Below are 18,195 nucleotides of genomic sequence, written 5' to 3'. Positions count from 1 at the left end.
TCATGATATGAACAGCCTGCCAGAAAGCAACAGTCACAAGGTCATTTCTGAATCGGAGCCTTTAAAAAGACAGGAGAGAGATGATCTCTAAGGTCTCTCCTCAGAGGTACAACTATAAAATCTTTGTGAAACTTAAGAATGCTGTTTAAGGACAATAACCTTTTATTAAAATATATTTTTTTAATTAACCAGAATATTTCAATTTTCTATAATGAACACATTAATAGATTTTTGTCATCAGCAAAATATCTTAAGATGTTGCTGAAGAAATGAACTAGATAAAATATTACCTCTTCATGGTCTTTTTTACTCTCTGCTTGTAAAATTGAAGATCTGTCAAAAAGAAAAAAAAAAATAACCCTCAATGTTTTTAAAGAAATTTCAACACAATTTGAAAAAACCTTTTATCTTTAAAGGCACATATAAAACCAATCAATATAAAAAAAATAATAAATCCACCCAGAACACATAACCAACTAGTATCTTAGGAGAAGGAAACCACCAGAGCATCAGGAAGACTCTTGACTTGAGCTATCTATGCTAAAATCTACCAAAAGGAAACAGGTGCTAGTTTTCAGATGACAGCCTAGCCTATAAAAAAGGTGCACACACAGCGACAAATATAATCCATTTCCTTGTGAGACACATATTTCAAATATTAATAACAGACCCTAAAACACCAATTTTACTTCATTATTGACTGTTTCTCATTGAATATAGTCAAATAAAAATTTTCAATGTATTAATCACTAAAAGTGATTTTATTTTCTATAGATATGCATGTCTTAAGAGTTAGAGAAAAAAATAATTTTCACTAATCTTGAATCAAACCAGGAATGTGAAATGGAAAACCATAATAAGCATTAGCAAAAAATTGATAATACAAAAAGGTAAGTACTTGTAAGTTAATAACAGTTTGATAATTTTGATAAATGAATCCAGAAACTTCCAACATCTAGACAATAACTGATAAACAGCAATTGGTGTTCATTATGTTTATAGAAGGAATATGAAATTAAACAACCATTTTGATTGAAGATAGTGAGGTATAACATATTATTGTACATAAAGATGGGGAGAAATGACTTTCAGAGAACCTGAGGCTGTTGTGAACAACAGTAAAGATAAAAAACAATATTTTAATTAAGTAGGAAAAAATCTGCAAATAAACATCTATCATTAGGAAAATTTTTAAATTATGGTATATATCCTTAAATGGATTATAATGTAACCATTATAAAGTGTTTTTAATAAGTGAATGCAAATACAAATTACATATACAGTATTTCTTCAACTATTTAAAAACTAATTAAAATAAAAACTATAAGGCAACAGACCAAAAAGCTAATCACTGCTCTGGTTAGTGGGATTACAGCTATTTTTTCATACTCCTTTTGATATTCAAAATTTGTTCTATGTATACTCACTTATTGCAAAGGTAATAGAAAAATTTTAGATGGCATATAAACATTAATGGGCTAAATAATTTGATGAGAAATATTTAATTAGCATCTAAAAATAACATTGTTAGCATCTAGTACATGTTAGGCACATTACATGTTAAATTACTATTTTTCATTAACAATTTACAAAGTTGGGATATGACCTCCACCCCCAATTTTACATGTACAAAAATGGAGCTCAGAGAAGTTTATACCTACACAATAAGTAGTGGGTCCAGAATTTGAATTTCCTGATCCCAAGTTTGGGGCTATTTCCACTAACTAGTGCTGTGTTCCCCACACCATGTAGGATTTTCAATGACTAGTCTCAACATGAAATCACAGTCTTTGCCATATGACCTCACTTTGATAACCTTAAAATATTAAGACATCATTTAAGCAGGTCAGAAAGGAAAATTCAACTCATTTCTACAATAAAATTATCTTAATACATAATAAGCCTAAAATATCTATAAAACATCTGAATGAAAAGAAATTATCCTGCATTTCAGTAGTTTAAAATATTACAGAATTATTAATAGCAAGAAAAAAATACGAACTTCTTCCCATCAAAAGAGGTGATCTGAAAGCAGTACCGCCTGTCTTCGCAGTCCACAGCCATCACTGAGCAGTTGTCGATGTCCATGGCCAGGCCTCCAGCTACATCCCCGCGGGCCTGACTCATTAAGTTTCCGCCCTGAGTGAAGTAAAACTGTCTGTCCCAGGTAGATGACACCAAACCTGTTTTACTAAATGAAGCAAGTACATTCATTCTTTAATAACAACACACATGAAATCTCATCATAAGCCAGACACAAGATACAGTACATCACAAAGAACCAGTTTGCAATAAGGCACCAAGGTGCCTAGAAAAGATAAGTATCAGTTTTTCAGTCTCTGAAATAAACTCATGTATGCTGACCACTTGTGGGAGTGTGTGTGTATATATTCCCAAAAAGAGGCTGGGAATTATCAAATGGCAGCTGTTCTAATGAGATAAGATATAGTTCAACTTGTCAAGGGCATAAATTCAAAACAAAAGTATTTATTTTATTCCTAGGGCTAACTTGCTTTATCCTATCTTCAGGTAAAAAATAATATTTGACTTGACGGTATAATTACTGTACATATATTTTAAAGTATGATAAATAACATTTAATAACCTTCATGTTATGTTAGGTTTGTTTTTATTTTTTAAGCGAGAGCGAGAGAGACAGGGACAGACAGACAGGAAGGAAGAGAGATAAGAAGCATCAATTTTCTTCGTTGTGGCTCCTTAGTTGTTCAATGATTGTTTTCTCATACGTGCCCTGACTGGAGGGCTCCAGCAGAACAAGTGACCCCTTGCTCAAGGCAGCGACCTTGAGCTTCAAAACAGTGACCTTTGGGCTCAAGCCAGGGACCATGGAGTCATATCTATGACCCCATGCTCAAGCCAGCCACCCCACGCTCAAGTGGGTGAGCCTGCACTCAGCCGGATGAGCCTGTGCTCAGCCGGATGAGCCCGCGCTCAAGCGGTCAACCTCAAGGTTTCGAACCTGGGTTCTCAGCATCCCAGGCCTACACTCTATCTACTGCGCCACCGCCTAGTCAGGCACATTACACTAGATTTATTTAAACTCAAATTGGTTTCACATTTTAAAATAATTCTCAATTATTCAATAAGTATCTAAACAGTTTTTTTGTGTTTTTGTGTGTGTGTGACAGAGATAGACAGAGAGAGGGATAGATACGAACAGACAGGATGGGAGAGAGATGAGAAACATCCATTCTTTGTTGCGGCACCTTAGTTGTTCATTGATTGCTTTCTCATATGTGCCTTGACTGGGGGTGTTACAGCAGAGCAAGTGACCCCTTGCTCAAGCCAGCAACCTTGGGTTCAAGCTGGTGAGCTGTGCTCAAACCAGATGAGTCCGTGCTCAAGCTGGCGACCTCGGGGTCTCAAACCTGGGTCTTCTGCATCCCAGTCTGATGCTCTATCCACTGCGCCACCGCCCAGTCATGCAACAGTGTTACTTTTGAAAATTATTCATGTACCCCATAGATCGAAAAGTCCACATAAACACTAATAAAAAGATTCAACCTTGGCCCTGGCCAGTTGGTTCAGTGGTAGAGCGTCAGCCTGGCGTGAGGAAGTCCCAGGTTCGATTCCCGGCCAGGGCACACAGGAGAGGCACCCATCTGCTTCTCCGCCCCTCCCCCTCTCCTTCCTCTCTGTCTCTCTCTTCCCCTCCCGCAGCCAAGGCTCCACTGGAGCAAAGGACAGCCCGGGCGCTGAGGATGGCTCCTTGGCCTCTGCCCCAGGTGCTGGAGTGGCTCTGGTCACGACAGAGCGACGCCCCAGATGGGCAGAGCATCGCCCCCTGGTGGGCGTGCCGGGTGAATCCCGGTTGGGCGCATGCAGGAGTCAGTCTGACTGCCTCCCCGTTTCCAGCTTTGGAGGGATACAAAAAAAAAAAAAAAGATTCAACCTTTAGTAAAATCAAAACAATTTGGCAGACAATAGAAATTATATGTTATCTTCACTTGCTACTACCTTAAATGATATGTAATATATGAAAATAACAATAGTTTTCTTACTTCCTAGCATTAAGGTATCCAGCCTTTCGGGTTAGGTTTCGATTAACAGGAAATTTCGTAGGGTCTGGGTCAGGCACATATAAAGGGTCACTGGCTACTTCCAGGTCCTCTATTGTCTGCTGCATGATTTCAACATCACTGTCCATTTCCCTGCGAACACTATCATAGAGAACAGGTTATTTACTACCAACCAAAACAAACAAAGCACTACTTACTAAATGGCATTATTTGTACTCTGTTTTGTATATACTTTCTTAAAGAGAACAGCAGTGGTATGGGTGGTTAAAGTTAATATGAACATGTTATAGAACAGCTTTACATTGTATTTAAAACTTAGATATTTTACAAACAATACTAAATTCAAAATCTAATGAAGCCACATTCAATGTCTGACTTTAGAGGGATTGCATATGTTCTATCCTATGCCTTTAAAACAACAATCATTTTCATCTCCTTCTATACCTCAAATTGACCACATCACTGCTCATACTTGTGCACGTGATTAAAACTGCTTTCTCTCTCTCTTTAAGCTTTCATGGTATATAAACAAGATTTACTTAGTAATATACCATCTATCCCCCACAATTCAGATAATTATAAAGATAATTCATTTATGGATAATTACTACTATGCTTCTGTTATATCCAGACATAAAACTTAGTTTAGAATCAATAAAATACCACCAGATTTGGCACTGTTATGAAATTCAGAGTTCAGATTCTGTGGAAAAGATGGGAAAAATAACAAGAAGTGTCCATGAGCCATGCAAGAAATATTCTCATGGCAGGGAAACCAGTCCCACAGAAAATTAAATGGCAAATATTTTTAGATGATGACATTTAGCTGTTAACTATTCACATAACTTCATTTTCAATTTCAAGAAAGAAAATACTTACTTCTGTACACTTGTTCCAATATTTGTTAAGAATTCTTCCAGTTGTTCACTGAGATTTTCAGAACCCATCTTAAAGAAACTTATCTGAGGGAAGAGGGTATGAGAGTGGGAGGTTGAACAGAAACACCCACATATACAAGCAAAATACTTTAAGTGAACCATATAAACAAATTCCAAGATACATGGGTAAGTAAAAAACAAAGGATTATCCCTAGTAGTGTGAACACAGGTTGTAGTTTATGACTTGTACTGGGCATGAAGCCACTGCAGAAGATAAACTTAAATTTCACTGTACATCCTTTTATACATTAATACCTGCATATGGTAAGCAATTTTCTTAAATGGGGAAATAAATTTTAAAACATTTCAAGTAAGTTATATGGATAAACAATATTAACACTCATCCCTGAAGAAATACTCAAATTTTTTTAAACTCTTATTTTTAGGAGCTGCCTTCTCATTTTATATTACTCAAATTTAATTTTCTTGCCCCCTTCCTGATGCACACCTCTTGGGACATTTTAGAGTTTCTTCACATTTGTTAACTCAGGAAATATGCAAGCAACATGAAGCAAACACAAACTTCTCTTGTAGATCTATACAAAGCAAGACTGAGTGGAAGCTCCAGACAGGTTCAACTGCACAATCCATTTAGTTTTCTGTTTCCTGTCCTTAGCTGTGATGGACCAGATCTAAATATAAGTTAGGAGGTTTCATTTACCATAAAATATTTTAAATCTTCATCTGTGCGGAAAATTGTTCTCCCTAAGTTCCTTAAAATAACATTCTGATGACATTTTCAAGTGACTTTTTATAACACAGGCACAAAATTGTATTTTAACCTTAATTTATAATATAATATCCTTATATTTAACATAAATATTATATTTAATATAAAATTTTTAAGGCAGTTATAATCCAAACACAGTGTAGTATTCACCTGAGCTTGCATGTACCCAAGTAGAGGCTCTAACAATGCTATTTTCTTCTTGTACTGAAGAGTATTTAATGCACAAAAATAATGCATCATGGTCTGATGTTGTTTTTTCCTGGAAGTGTAGACATCTTCTGTTACTTCATACTTCACCTTTAAGTGAAAAGATCAAAAATATTATTATTTATTTAATTTTGAGTTATTTTTAGCTGTTCTTCACAGCCACTGCTACATGAGGTCCTCATAACAGAATTGTACTGAATTATGCATGCATAACAATTTTATCTCAGATTTTGTGGTATACATACAGGGTCAAATAACAGAACAAAAGTATTGTTATCAAAATACAAAACAAAAGGAGGCAATGTTATATACTGGGCATCAATTAAATTTTTGGAATAGTTATATTTACTTATAAAATTTTGTCAACAGAAAATTATTTTGTTTAAAGAGAGAATACTATTGTTTAATTAAAATTGATCACAATGGCTTTCAAATAATTAGAAGACTAACTAAGGGCAGTATGCAAAACATACCAAGTAAGTGCTGGTTGCTATTTTTAAACAAGAAAAACTAGACCAGGCCCTGGCCAGTTGGCCCAGTGGTAGAGCATCGGCCTGGCGTGTAGAAGTCCTGGGTTCGATTCCCAGCCAGGGCACACAGGAGAAGCGCCCATCTGCTTCTCCACCCCTCCCCCTCTCCTTCCTCTCTGTCTCTCTCTTCCCCTCCCGCAGCCAAGGCTCCACTGGAGCAAAGTTGGCCCGGGCATTGAGGATGGCTCTATGGCCTCTGCCTCAGGCGCTAGAATGGCTCTGGTTGCAATGAAGCAACGGCCCAGATGGGCTTGTGTGGACCCGGGTCGGGCGCATGAAGGAGTCTGTCTTTCTGTCTTCCTGCTTCTCCCGTCAGAAAAATACAAAAAAAAAAAAAGAAAGAAAGAAAAACTAGACCACCTAATGAAACAGTTGTTAACTACAATACTAAAGGAGTTAGTATGTATCAGACCTTGTCATTTTCTCTTTTTTTTGACAATCGGCTATATCTGTTAATTGCTGCATCATGATCTGGAAAACAAAAATGGCTATTAACAACAATAAAACAAGACTTTGCAAAACTTATAAATGCTTTAAATGGTCTTTCAACTAAAGCAAGATAAAAGCCCCCTACCATATGATCACTCCAGCTAAATGTTTCCCTATCCAAATTTCCCATAAAGTATGTTTCTACTTATTAAATTGGTAAAAACATTTAATTCAAAGGAAACTGCAATCCACTAAAAGTTTATAAAAGTATTTTTAGTACAAAATAGTAAATGCTCATTAAAGAAAACTTGAAATAGGTAGGAAAACAAGCCAGGAAAAATGTATCACCTCTTTAGGTATTATGAAGATAGCAAATCATAAGATTTGATTTAATTTCCTTTTAAATTTTTTTATAGCACAACTTAACACTGATTTAAATAATATTCACTTAAAATTTTAATTAGGTTCATTGTTTTCCCAGTTATTGCATAGAATCTGGCCATAGATTTGTGTTGATAAAAAAGAACATGTCATTACAAGAAATAATTGTGTAAAGTATTAAGAGCTTACCATTACTAGCAATCTGAAACACTTCTTTTAATGTCAATATTTCTGGAAAAGTTCAAGAGTAATTTCAGTGTAGCATATTTATGAAATATCTTCAATTTTGCTTAGAAAACAGTAACTGCCATTTAAGCTATAGTTAAAACTCCAAATAATGTCTCATAATTCAACATTCTATTATGTGTTCCAGCTAATCTGTGGAACATTTACTATCATTAGCAACAGTTACACCTTCATAAAATCTACTTGTCGCAAATCAGTAATACGACACAAAAACAAATTTTAAAACCAATGCAAATTCTAAGATATGCAAATATTCTTAGTACCAGAATCAAACTTAACTTTTGATATTGACTCTACTAAATTCAAATGCTGAATGAGAAACAAAAAACATTTTATAAGATTATGACATTTAGTCTCCTTAGACCAGGGGTCTCAAACTCAACTCAGCATGTGGGCCGCAGAGCAAGATCACAGCCATTCGGCGGGCCGCACTAGGTCTACAAAAGGCAACTGTTACGCAAACTTTTCTCACTGCAGTTGAAAACAAAAAAAAATCAGTACAAAATTGTTCGGCGGGCCGCATGCGGCCCGCGGGCTGCGAGTTTGAGACCCCTGCCTTAGACTGAGAAAAGAGATCCTGTTTCTTGACCTTGGAATGACTATTCTTGAGGATTACCACCACAAATATTAACTCCATCTCTAAAATACATTAGTTTTTATTCCAATATAATTTAAATATTTTACCAGCACTGATATCTATTAGTTTAATATTTTATTCTATTTACATATCTTATAAATAAATCTGTATAATTTTCTAAGATTATAAATTATGAAAAAGCAGAACCAATTCTATAAAACTCTATTGTCACTGAATAATGCTAAATGGGGGGGGAACACCCCAAACAACTAAATCGTGGGTTGCTAGATGTGCCAATACTCCTGCCTCCTACCACTCTGGGGCATAAACACATCTCCATCTCCTGTGCCACTGTCTCAATTCAGGCCTTGGTCATACCTCACTGGACTCTCACAACTTCCTAATCCATTCTCAAAGACATCAAATTCATTCTATTCCACCCTCTAAAATAAGGGGATTATGTCTGTCTACTTCTTAAAGACTTCCTTTGGCTTATTATCTCAAATCAAACACCTTTAGCATAATCTAGTCCCAACTAATCTATGTGACTTCTGCCATGCCATATTCAACATTGTAGCCACACTGAATTTCTGGTCGTTCTCAAAACAAGCCACATATTCTACAACCCATACCTTTGTGCTTCTAGTCCCTCAAATAGACTAATGACTCTTTTCTCCTGGAAAACTCCTCTCACTGTTCAATGCTCATGTGACATCCTTGGTGAAGCCTTTCTGACACCCTTCTCTGAGCCCTCACAACATCTTGCTCGTTCCATAATTATGACGCAGTTTATCGCAATTATCTGTTTATCATATCCTTTTCTAGGCTTTCTCAAGTGAAGTGACATCCTGTTTATATCAGTACTAGTTTAATGTCTAACAGGAGCTCTTGTAAATGTTTAGTGACTAATTAAAGTAAAAGTGGAACAAGAAGTGCATTCAGAACTGGTTAAGGCATAGAGTAACACGCATTTTACAGGTATAGATCTTCTGACAGCTAATGAAAGTAAAAACAAACTTGTCTTCAATACCTTTAAGATCTCTTTCTTTAAACTGGGTAATGGGGAACATCATGGCATCAGCAAGCTGTGTTGAAAGTACCGCATGACAAGAGCTAAGCTAGTAAAAGAAAAACCAAGAAGGCCAATGATAGAAACATTTAACCAGTATTATGTAAACTAAACAAAATCTAGTAAAATGTGTTGATAATAAAAGAACACTAGAACTTATGTGATATAACTAAAAATATACAGTCAAAAAATTCCACGTAACATCTTAGAAGATAACATAGGATAGATAACCTTGGATTTGGCAATGATTTCCTAGATATGACACCAAAAGCACACACAATAAAAGAAAATATAAATTGAACTTCATCAAATGAAAACTTTTGTGCACCATTGGCTACTATCAAGAAAGTAGCCTGACCTGTGGTGGCGCAGTGGATAAAGCGTCGACCTGGAAATGCTGAGGTAGCTTGTTCGAAACCCTGGGCTTGCCTGGTCAAGGCACATATGGGAGTTGATGCTTCCAGCTCCTCCCCCCTTCTCTCTCTCTGTCTCTCCTCTCTCTCTCTCTCTGTCTCTCCCTCTCCTCTCTAAAATGAATAAAAAAATTAAAAAATTAAAAAAAAGAAAGTAAAGACAATCCATAGATGGAGAAAATATTTGCCAATCACATATCTGATAAGGAACTTGTATCTAGAATAACAAACCTTTAAACTCAGTAATAAAAGACAATCTAATTAAAAAATGGGCAATTGTCTGAATAGACACTTCATCCAAGATATACAAATGGCCAATTAGCACAGAAAAAGATGTTCAATATTGTCAGCCATCAGGAAAAAGCACATCAAAACTATGATCAGATTCCACTTCACAACCACTTCAATGAGATACACGATAAAAACAAGTGTTGGTGAGAATGTGGAGAAACTGGCACCCTCCTACATTACCAGTAGGAATATAAAATTGTACAGAAGCTATGAAAAATAGTTTGGTGGTTCCTCAAAATGTTAAACATAAAACTACCATATGACCCAGAGATCCCATTCCAGGCATATATACCCAAAAGAACTGAAAAAGGAGGTTAAAAAAAAACAACCCAAATTTGTACATGAATGCTCGTAGCAATACTATTTGCATTAAAATAGTTCCACCAAAAGATGGAAGGAAAGCAACCCAAATGTCTATCAACTGATAAATGGATAAATAAAATGTATATTCATACAATGGAATTTTATTTAGCCAAAAAAAGGAATGAAATATGAAATATACTCAACATGGATGAACCTTGAAAACATTTGGCTAAGTGAAAGAAGACAGACACCAACATCCATAAATTATAAGGAATATTCAAAATAGGCAAATCCATACAGACATAAGGCAAATGTATGGTTGCCAGGAGGCAAGGGGAGGGAAAAAGAGAAAGTGACTGCTTCATGAACACAGGGTTTCCTTTGGAATGACAAAAGTGTTCTGGAACATTAGAGCTGATGGATGCACAACACTGTGAATATACTAAATGTCACCAGTGGTAAATTTTATATTATGTATATACACAATTTAAAAAATTTTATTTCCTATAAATATTCTTTATATTGATCCTTTGGGACAATATTTTGCTATAATAAATTATTAAAATATTTCAAAAAAATTACTTTCCCAGTTAAGATACTAGAAAAAAATAGAACTATCTAATGGTGTATGGGAGCTTTCACTGCTCTAGTAAAGAATAGGTATGGACATTTCTCACCACCTTTCTTCCTCCTAACTTCCAGGGGTTTATTTAGTGAGTTGTCCTGAGCTTAGTTAGAGAAATTAAGAATTGATACCGGCTATTTGGAATGGAAGGATTAATGAACTAAATGGTAAAATGTCCAATGGCAAAAAAAGAGAAACCGTAAAGAGCCTAGGTATAGCTCAGTTTAACTCTTAGCCTGCATACATCAAATAAGCCAATGAAAGACTGTTACATGGACTGGGAGAACATATCTATATGTTTACTCCTTGAAAACAATTTTTTAAAAATCAGACAAAGTATTGTTTTTATAAGACAGCCACTAATGTGGAAATAAGGTTCTTCTTAAATAGCAATCTTTCAATTAATAGAGACTTCCTCATATAATCATAATAAAAGTTCCCAATAAAATCTAAACAAGGCCCTGGCCAGCTGGCTCAGCAGTAGAGTGTCAGCCCAGCGTGTGGAAGTCCCAGGTTCGATTCCCAGCCAGGGCACACAGGAGAAGCACCATCTGCTTCTCCACCCTTCCCCCTCTCCTTTCTCTCTATCTTTCTTTTCCCCTCCCGCAGCCAAGGCTCCATGGGAGCAAAGTAAGCCCGAGTGCTGAGGACGGACGGCTTCCTGGGCTCTACCTCAGGTGCTAGAATGGCTCCGATTGCAGCGGAGTGACACCCCAGAGGGGCTGAGCACCGCCCCCTGGTGGGCATGCCGGGTGGATCCCGGTCAGGCGCATGGTCTGTTTGTCTGCCGCCCTCCACTTCTCACTTCGGAAAAATACAAAAAAAAACACCAAAAAGCTAAACAATATGAGTAACTTAATTATAAGACCACTAATTCAAGCAAGATAAAATAAGTACTTACCTCATCTATAACTTTTGAAAACTGTTGCAAAGTAGAGCTCATAACTTCATCATCACCCCCCAATGGAAAACGCTGAAAGGTGAGAAGCAGAGATGAGGTAAAGGACCAATGTGGTGTATCTTTTGTGAAATACATTAAAATTTAAATTGTTAAATAACTTCAAAAAACTTCTAAAATTTTGAAGTAAACTCTAAAAATATAATTTTAACAAAATAATTTATATAATTAGCAAATACTACTTAAAATGTTGCTAAGCAACCAATTAACATGGTAAATAGGAATGCACAACATACTAGAAATTCCAAGATTTTGAGTTTAGCTCCAATTCCTCCACTAACCAGTTGTGTAACTTAAGCAAGCCTCAGTTTCTTCATTTATAAAAAGAAGAGAGGTAAATTAGGTAGCCTCTATATCTAAGATTAAATCATTAAAATTAGCTATAAGCGCTATAACAAAATTCCAATGGCATATCCAAATTAATTTCTGTGAATTCAAAAGAGGTTAGGATCCTTTTTTTAATTCTTTATTTTTCAGTGAAGAGAGGAGATAAAGAGATAGACAGACAGACTCCCGCATACACCCCAACCAGGATCTACCCAGCAACCCCAGTCTGAGGCCAATGCTAGAATCAACAGAGCTATCCTTAGCACCTGAGGCAGACACTCAGACCAATCAAGTTATTCTCAGCACCTGGGGCCAAAGCTCAAATCAATCGAGCCTCTGGCTGCAAGAGGGGAAGAAAGAGAGAAGGGGAGAGGGAAAGAAAAACAGGCGGTCACTTCTCCTGTATGCCCTGACCAGAAATCAAACCCAGAACTCCCACACGCTGGGCCAATGCTCTATCCACTGAGCCAACTGGTCAAGGCCACTTAGGATTCTTTTTTTTTAATTAAATTATTTACTCATTTTTAGAGAAACAGGAGAGAGAGAGAGAGGAGGAGCAGGAAGCACCAACTCCCATATGTGCCTTAACCAGGCAAGCCCAGGGTTTCGAACCGGTGACCTCAGTGTTCCAGGTCAACACTTTATCCACTGCACCACCACAGGTCAGGCCACTTAGGATTCTTGATGAGAAAGTCTACTTAACAACACAGATACTGTAACACTGCATATTTTAAATTATGCTTTTAAAACTTTCATATACAGTACCTGTTTTTCATATTCTTTTAAAAGTTTTGAAGTCAGGTGTGTTGCTGCACTTAATTCATTCTATAAAAAAAGATTAATTCAAATTAACACAAAATTACTAGAAAGAAAAATGTTGAAGATAACTACGCCAGTTTTATTTATCACTGAACATAAACACTGTACATGTTCTCTAAACTCCTCACTAAACCACTGGAAAGGGAACTATCATTAAAGCACTTTAAAGGGAAACGCAAACCTTGAAATACACACCATCAGGGAATTCAGCAGGGTTTCTGGTGTATGCACGTTTTTTTTTTGTTGTTTTTTTTTTTGCATTTTTCTGAAGCTGGAAACAGGGAGAGACAGTCAGACAGACTCCCACATGCGCCCGACCGGGATCCACCCGGCACGCCCACCAGGGGGAGACGCTCTGCCCACCAGGGGATGATGCTCTGCCCATCCTGGGCGTCGCCATGTTGCGACCAGAGCCACTCTAGCGCCTGGGGCAGAGGCCACAGAGCCATCCCCAGCGCCCGGGCCATCTTTGCTCCAATGGAGCCTTGGCTGCAGGAGGGGAAGAGAGAGACAGAGAGGAAGGCGGGCGGAGGGGTGGAGAAGCAGATGGGCGCTTCTCCTGTGTGCCCTGGCCGGGAATCGAACCCAGGTCCTCCGCACGCTAGGCCGACGCTCTTATGCACGTTTTTAATTAATAAAAAAACAAGCATTAAATTAAATATTTTTAAAGCTTTTTTTTTTTTTTTTTTGGGACAGGAAGGGAGAGAGACAAGAAGAGAAGCATCAACTCACAGTTGTGGCACTTTAGTTGTTCACTAATTGCTTCTCATACCTGTCTTGACTGGGGGGCTCCAGCCAAGTCAATAACCACTTGCTCAAGCCAGTGACCCCACACTCAAGCTAGTGAGCCTGCACTCAAGCCAGCAATCTCGGGGTTTTGAACCTTGGACCTCAGCGTCCCAGGTCGAAGCTCTATCCTCTGTACCACCCACAAGTCAGGCAAATATTTTTAAAGCTTTAAAGCCAGAAGTAAACTGTACATATCTTAACAACATCTTAAGAGATTCTACATTGACAACTGATTCTCCTTCTCTCTGGATGCTCATACTAGACCATGATAAGCTTAATAACATACAACTAAAATGTGGCCAACCTAGTCATAAAATATAAACTATAGCTACAGAGCCATAGCAAGTAAATACACTTTTAATTTAAAAGGTTTTTTTTTTTTTAGTGATGAATATAATGACAAAAATAACATTTCTTTTACATACCAATCTGTGGTCAACATCAAACTTTTTTCCTTCCCCTGATTGGTGGAGACCAATCAGGGAAAGAAAAAAAAACACTACCACAACAACTTTTAAGTACATAATAAAAATGTGAGTCCAGAAAGGAGAGAAAATTAGAAGGGAAAAAAGTCAGTATACTTAATCCCAAAGAAAGGTTATTATAGAACCCAGGTTGTTGTTAAGGCTTATAATTAAGTTTCATAAACTAAGCCTCAACTCTTATCCCCATTCAATAAGAATATCTAGTCATTACTATTTTCTTAAATTTATTTCCTGTGCCCCAAAGCTACATATAATTTTTATTACCTCTATTCACTAGATAGAGGCAAACTACTTTCAAATCCTCCACTCAAAAAAGGGGAAGACATATTCCATAATGTTAAAAGCATGATTAGGGAAAATAAGGCTGACAATATGGGGTTTTCAGTGAAATCTTAGGCAAAGGTCGCTATCAGGAAGTTTCAATAAGAAAGCCCTTACTGGGTTTGGGGAGGAGGGGTAGATGCTTCAATCTTCCTAACTCTTGTATTACTACAAATTTTTATAGTACTGCAAACTATACATTAGTTTTATAGTACTATATGGTTTTACATTAGTAATTGAAATGTGAGTCCTCTAATACAAAATACTTAATGTTCATTCATCCTTTCAACAAGTATATTACTATGAGCCTGGGTAAAGGCTAGGCACTGGGAAACAAGACTGACACTCTCTCTCTCCTCATGGGCTTAAAGATTCATTTTTTAAAAGCATTAAAAGACTATACTTTCTGGGATCATTTCAATAGTTTGTTAAAAGCGTTGAGTCAGCTTTTAGCTTTTTACCTGAGCATCATAAATCCGATGCATGGCTTGATACAATTGGTTCATGTAGTTGGAAATAGCTGTAGCATCTTCTTCAAATACACCCAGTAAAGACCTTGTCTGTATAAAATAAAAGCAGTAAGTTTATGTCAACCATCATATAAGTCATATGGAATTTTTTTTCTAAAGGAAAGAAAAATCCTAGAATATTAGAACTCTAATTATTCTGAGTTTTCATGTTTTCTCTATTTTGATAGTAATGCTAAGATGTCAGGATTTTTTGTTCCTCAATTTCACTTCATTAAAGAGAGGGATTTTCCAAATACATCACATAAACTTTAGAAGGAACAACAAAGATATATTTTTATGAAATAAAAAGTCTGTAATTAAACTAAGAACAAATCAACAGAAATATTCCAGGCCAAAATGATAGTATTCCGTGTGTGTATGTGTGTGTGTGTGTGTGTGTGTGTGTGTGTGTGTGTGTGTGGTGTGTGTGTATTAAATCTTATTTCAGGATAACTTAGTATGATTATTTCTTTTTCTCCACTGTATCTTCTAAGAGTGTCAAACCCCTCCCCATCCTAATCCAAAAATACCATAGTGCCCTTCTCCAACATGGCCTATAAAATATTAACTATGTTTTTCTGAGTACAAAATTTAGGGTTATTATTTTTCTTCTTCTTTATACATTTCTATAGTGTTAGGCAGTATTTTTCAATAAGCATATAAATATCATTTTAAGGGGAAAAAACGTGTAGGTAAATGTTAAGACTGTTAATAAAAAGGTTCAGAGACAAGGAAACTCAGTATATCAAGGCAAAGTATGTTCACCTTTTCATATCTCAAAGGCAGGGAAGAATTAAAATTCCCAAAACTACTGCCATAACAGCAGCTTAAAATCTAAAAGATGACCTTGTATTTTTATTCCACAAATAGTTAATTAATGCCTCAACCTTAAAAGCTGATTTTAAAAAACCAACTTATTTAACTTCCTATTTCAGAAGAGGAAGCTATTTGAATATTGTTTAAAAAGCACAAAATCATTATGCCAGAATACCTAGTACACGTTCTCAGTCCTCTACTGCCCCATGCCTGAGATTTAGATTTGACAGAATCTTATTTTTTAGCTCTATGCCCCCATTCTCACCTCTCAAAATGCTATTTTAAGATTTAAAAAGCATCAAGAAATCTTATTTGGCCATGTCGATTTTTTAAAATTGATTTTAGAGAGAGAAAGAGAGAAATCATCTATTTGTTGTTCCACTTATTTATGCATTCATTGGTTGATTCACTGGTTGATTCTTACATGTACCCTGACTAAGGATCAAACCCACAACCTTGCCATATCGGAACGATGCTCTAACCAACTGAGTACCCAGCCAGGGCTGGCTATGCCATTTTTAAGAAAAATCTGCCACTTAGTTTTTTTCTCCAAAATTATCATTCTAATTCAAGGATTACATTTATGCAAAAACATGTAGTGAAACTAAATTTAAAAGATCATTGTAGCCCAAACAGTGTAAAACAGGTTCCCTGTTTAAGACTAAAATACCAAGTTCAACACTGTATGATTGTTTAAAATTAGCAGCTAAAATACAATCAATTCCATTTCATTGAATCTACAATGGCATCCATTGTGGGCTGTATCATTTTTATATACTACTAAAACAAACAAAATAGTACCGGCACTTATGCTGTGATTTAAAGTTTTCTTATGTTTTGAAATTTTTAAATTAAAACAGACCTTTAGATGTAATTTTATACGTAACACCCATATAAGCATAAAAAGGAAAACATAAGCATCATAAATTTAATATAATCCTAAAATTCTTCAGAGTTCAACTCTTGCCACTTTTTTGTGTGTTTGACAGAGACAGAGAGAGACAGAGAGAGGGACAGACAGGAAGGGAGAGAGATGAGAAGAATCAATTCTTCATTGCGGTTCCTTAGTTGTTCATTGATTGCTTTCTCGTATGTGCCTTGACCGAGGGGCTACAGCAGACTGAGTGACCCCTTGCTCAAGCCAGCAACCTTGGGCTCAAGCTGGTGAGCCTTGCTCAAACCAGATGAGCCCACACTCAAGCCAGCGCCCTCAGGGTTTCAAACCTAGGTCCTCCGCATCCCAGTCCAATGTTCTATCCACTGCGCCACCGCCTGGCCAGGCTCTTGTCACTTTTGACAGTTATCAATATCCATGTTTTCTCACCCAATATTATTCTGTTCCATTAGGTAAGAAATATTTCTTAGAAGGGCTCCACCTTTTTTTTTTAATCTCTTTTATTTTTCTGAAGTGAGAAGTGGGGGGCAGACAGACTCCCTCAAAAGCCCAGCTGGGATCCACCCAACAAGACTACTAGGAAATAAAGCCTACTGCTCTGCCCATCTAGGACGTTGCTTCATTGCATCCAGAGCCATTCTAGTGCCTGAAGCAGAGGCCACGCAGCCATCCTCAGCACCTGGGCCAACTTTGCTCCAATGGAGCCTTGGCTGCTGGAGGGGAAGAGAGAGATAAAAAGGAGAGGAGTAAGGATAGAGAAGCAGATGGGCACTTCTCCTGCATGCCCTGGCTTGGAATCGAACCCAGGACTCCCACACGCCAGGCTGTGATGCTCTACCACAGCCAGGGCTCCAATTTTGTCTTCAATAGTATTTTCTCACAAACCATTGCCACAGGATATCTAATTCAGCAATTTTGACAGTGGCATTTGTGTTATCTCACCAGCTATCAAAGGAATATTTTTTTATTGACTTATTTGAGAGAGAAAGGAAGGGAGAAGGGGAGAGAGAGAATCTTGGGTTTGTTGTTCCACTTATTTATGCATTCATTGGTTGATTCTTGTATATGCCCTGACAGAAGGTTGAACCCACAATGTTGGTGTATCAGGACAATGCTCTAACCCAGTGTTTTTCAACCACTGGTCCAGTCCTCGACCAGTCTGCCAAAAATTCCCAGCTGGTTCACAAGAGTTAACCACCCTAATGTTGTATGAACATTATAGATCAAATGATCTTGGTCAGTGGTGGGATTCAAATGATTTAACAATCAGTTCTCTGCCCTAATGACCATTGTAAATACCAAAAAAAGATATACTGAAAGGTAGTTTATTATTTCATGCATTTATTTATTTATTGTATTTTTTCTGAAGTGAGAAGTGGGGAGGCAGAGAAACAGACTCCCATAGGCACCTAACCAGTATCCACTTGGCATGCCCACTAGAGGGCGATGCTCTGCCCATACAGGCCATTGCTCCATTGCAAACAGAGCCATTCTAGCA

General features: G+C 37.0%; 1 protein-coding gene across 2 annotated transcripts in view; it reads right to left on the bottom strand.

Moving 5' to 3' along the window:
* APPL1 (adaptor protein, phosphotyrosine interacting with PH domain and leucine zipper 1) overlaps positions 1-18,195 on the bottom strand; it is a 35,494-nt gene that overhangs the window by 12,933 nt on the left and 4,366 nt on the right. For both annotated transcript variants that reach the window (XM_066351713.1, XM_066351714.1), the window contains exons 2-12: positions 14,939-15,037; positions 12,829-12,888; positions 11,680-11,751; positions 9,108-9,195; positions 7,444-7,485; positions 6,857-6,915; positions 5,858-6,004; positions 4,919-5,001; positions 4,023-4,181; positions 2,003-2,191; positions 291-333 (exon numbers count right to left, since the gene is read on the bottom strand). In XM_066351713.1, the coding sequence (XP_066207810.1) occupies positions 291-333; positions 2,003-2,191; positions 4,023-4,181; positions 4,919-5,001; positions 5,858-6,004; positions 6,857-6,915; positions 7,444-7,485; positions 9,108-9,195; positions 11,680-11,751; positions 12,829-12,888; positions 14,939-15,037 (1,041 nt within the window). The remainder of the gene's footprint in view (positions 1-290; positions 334-2,002; positions 2,192-4,022; positions 4,182-4,918; positions 5,002-5,857; positions 6,005-6,856; positions 6,916-7,443; positions 7,486-9,107; positions 9,196-11,679; positions 11,752-12,828; positions 12,889-14,938; positions 15,038-18,195) is intronic.

This window comes from Saccopteryx leptura, chromosome 10, assembly GCF_036850995.1.
Source record: "Saccopteryx leptura isolate mSacLep1 chromosome 10, mSacLep1_pri_phased_curated, whole genome shotgun sequence".
Lineage (NCBI taxonomy): Eukaryota > Metazoa > Chordata > Mammalia > Chiroptera > Emballonuridae > Saccopteryx > Saccopteryx leptura.
Note: the sequence above shows the minus strand (reverse complement) of the source record. Positions and strands in the feature narration are given on the sequence as shown.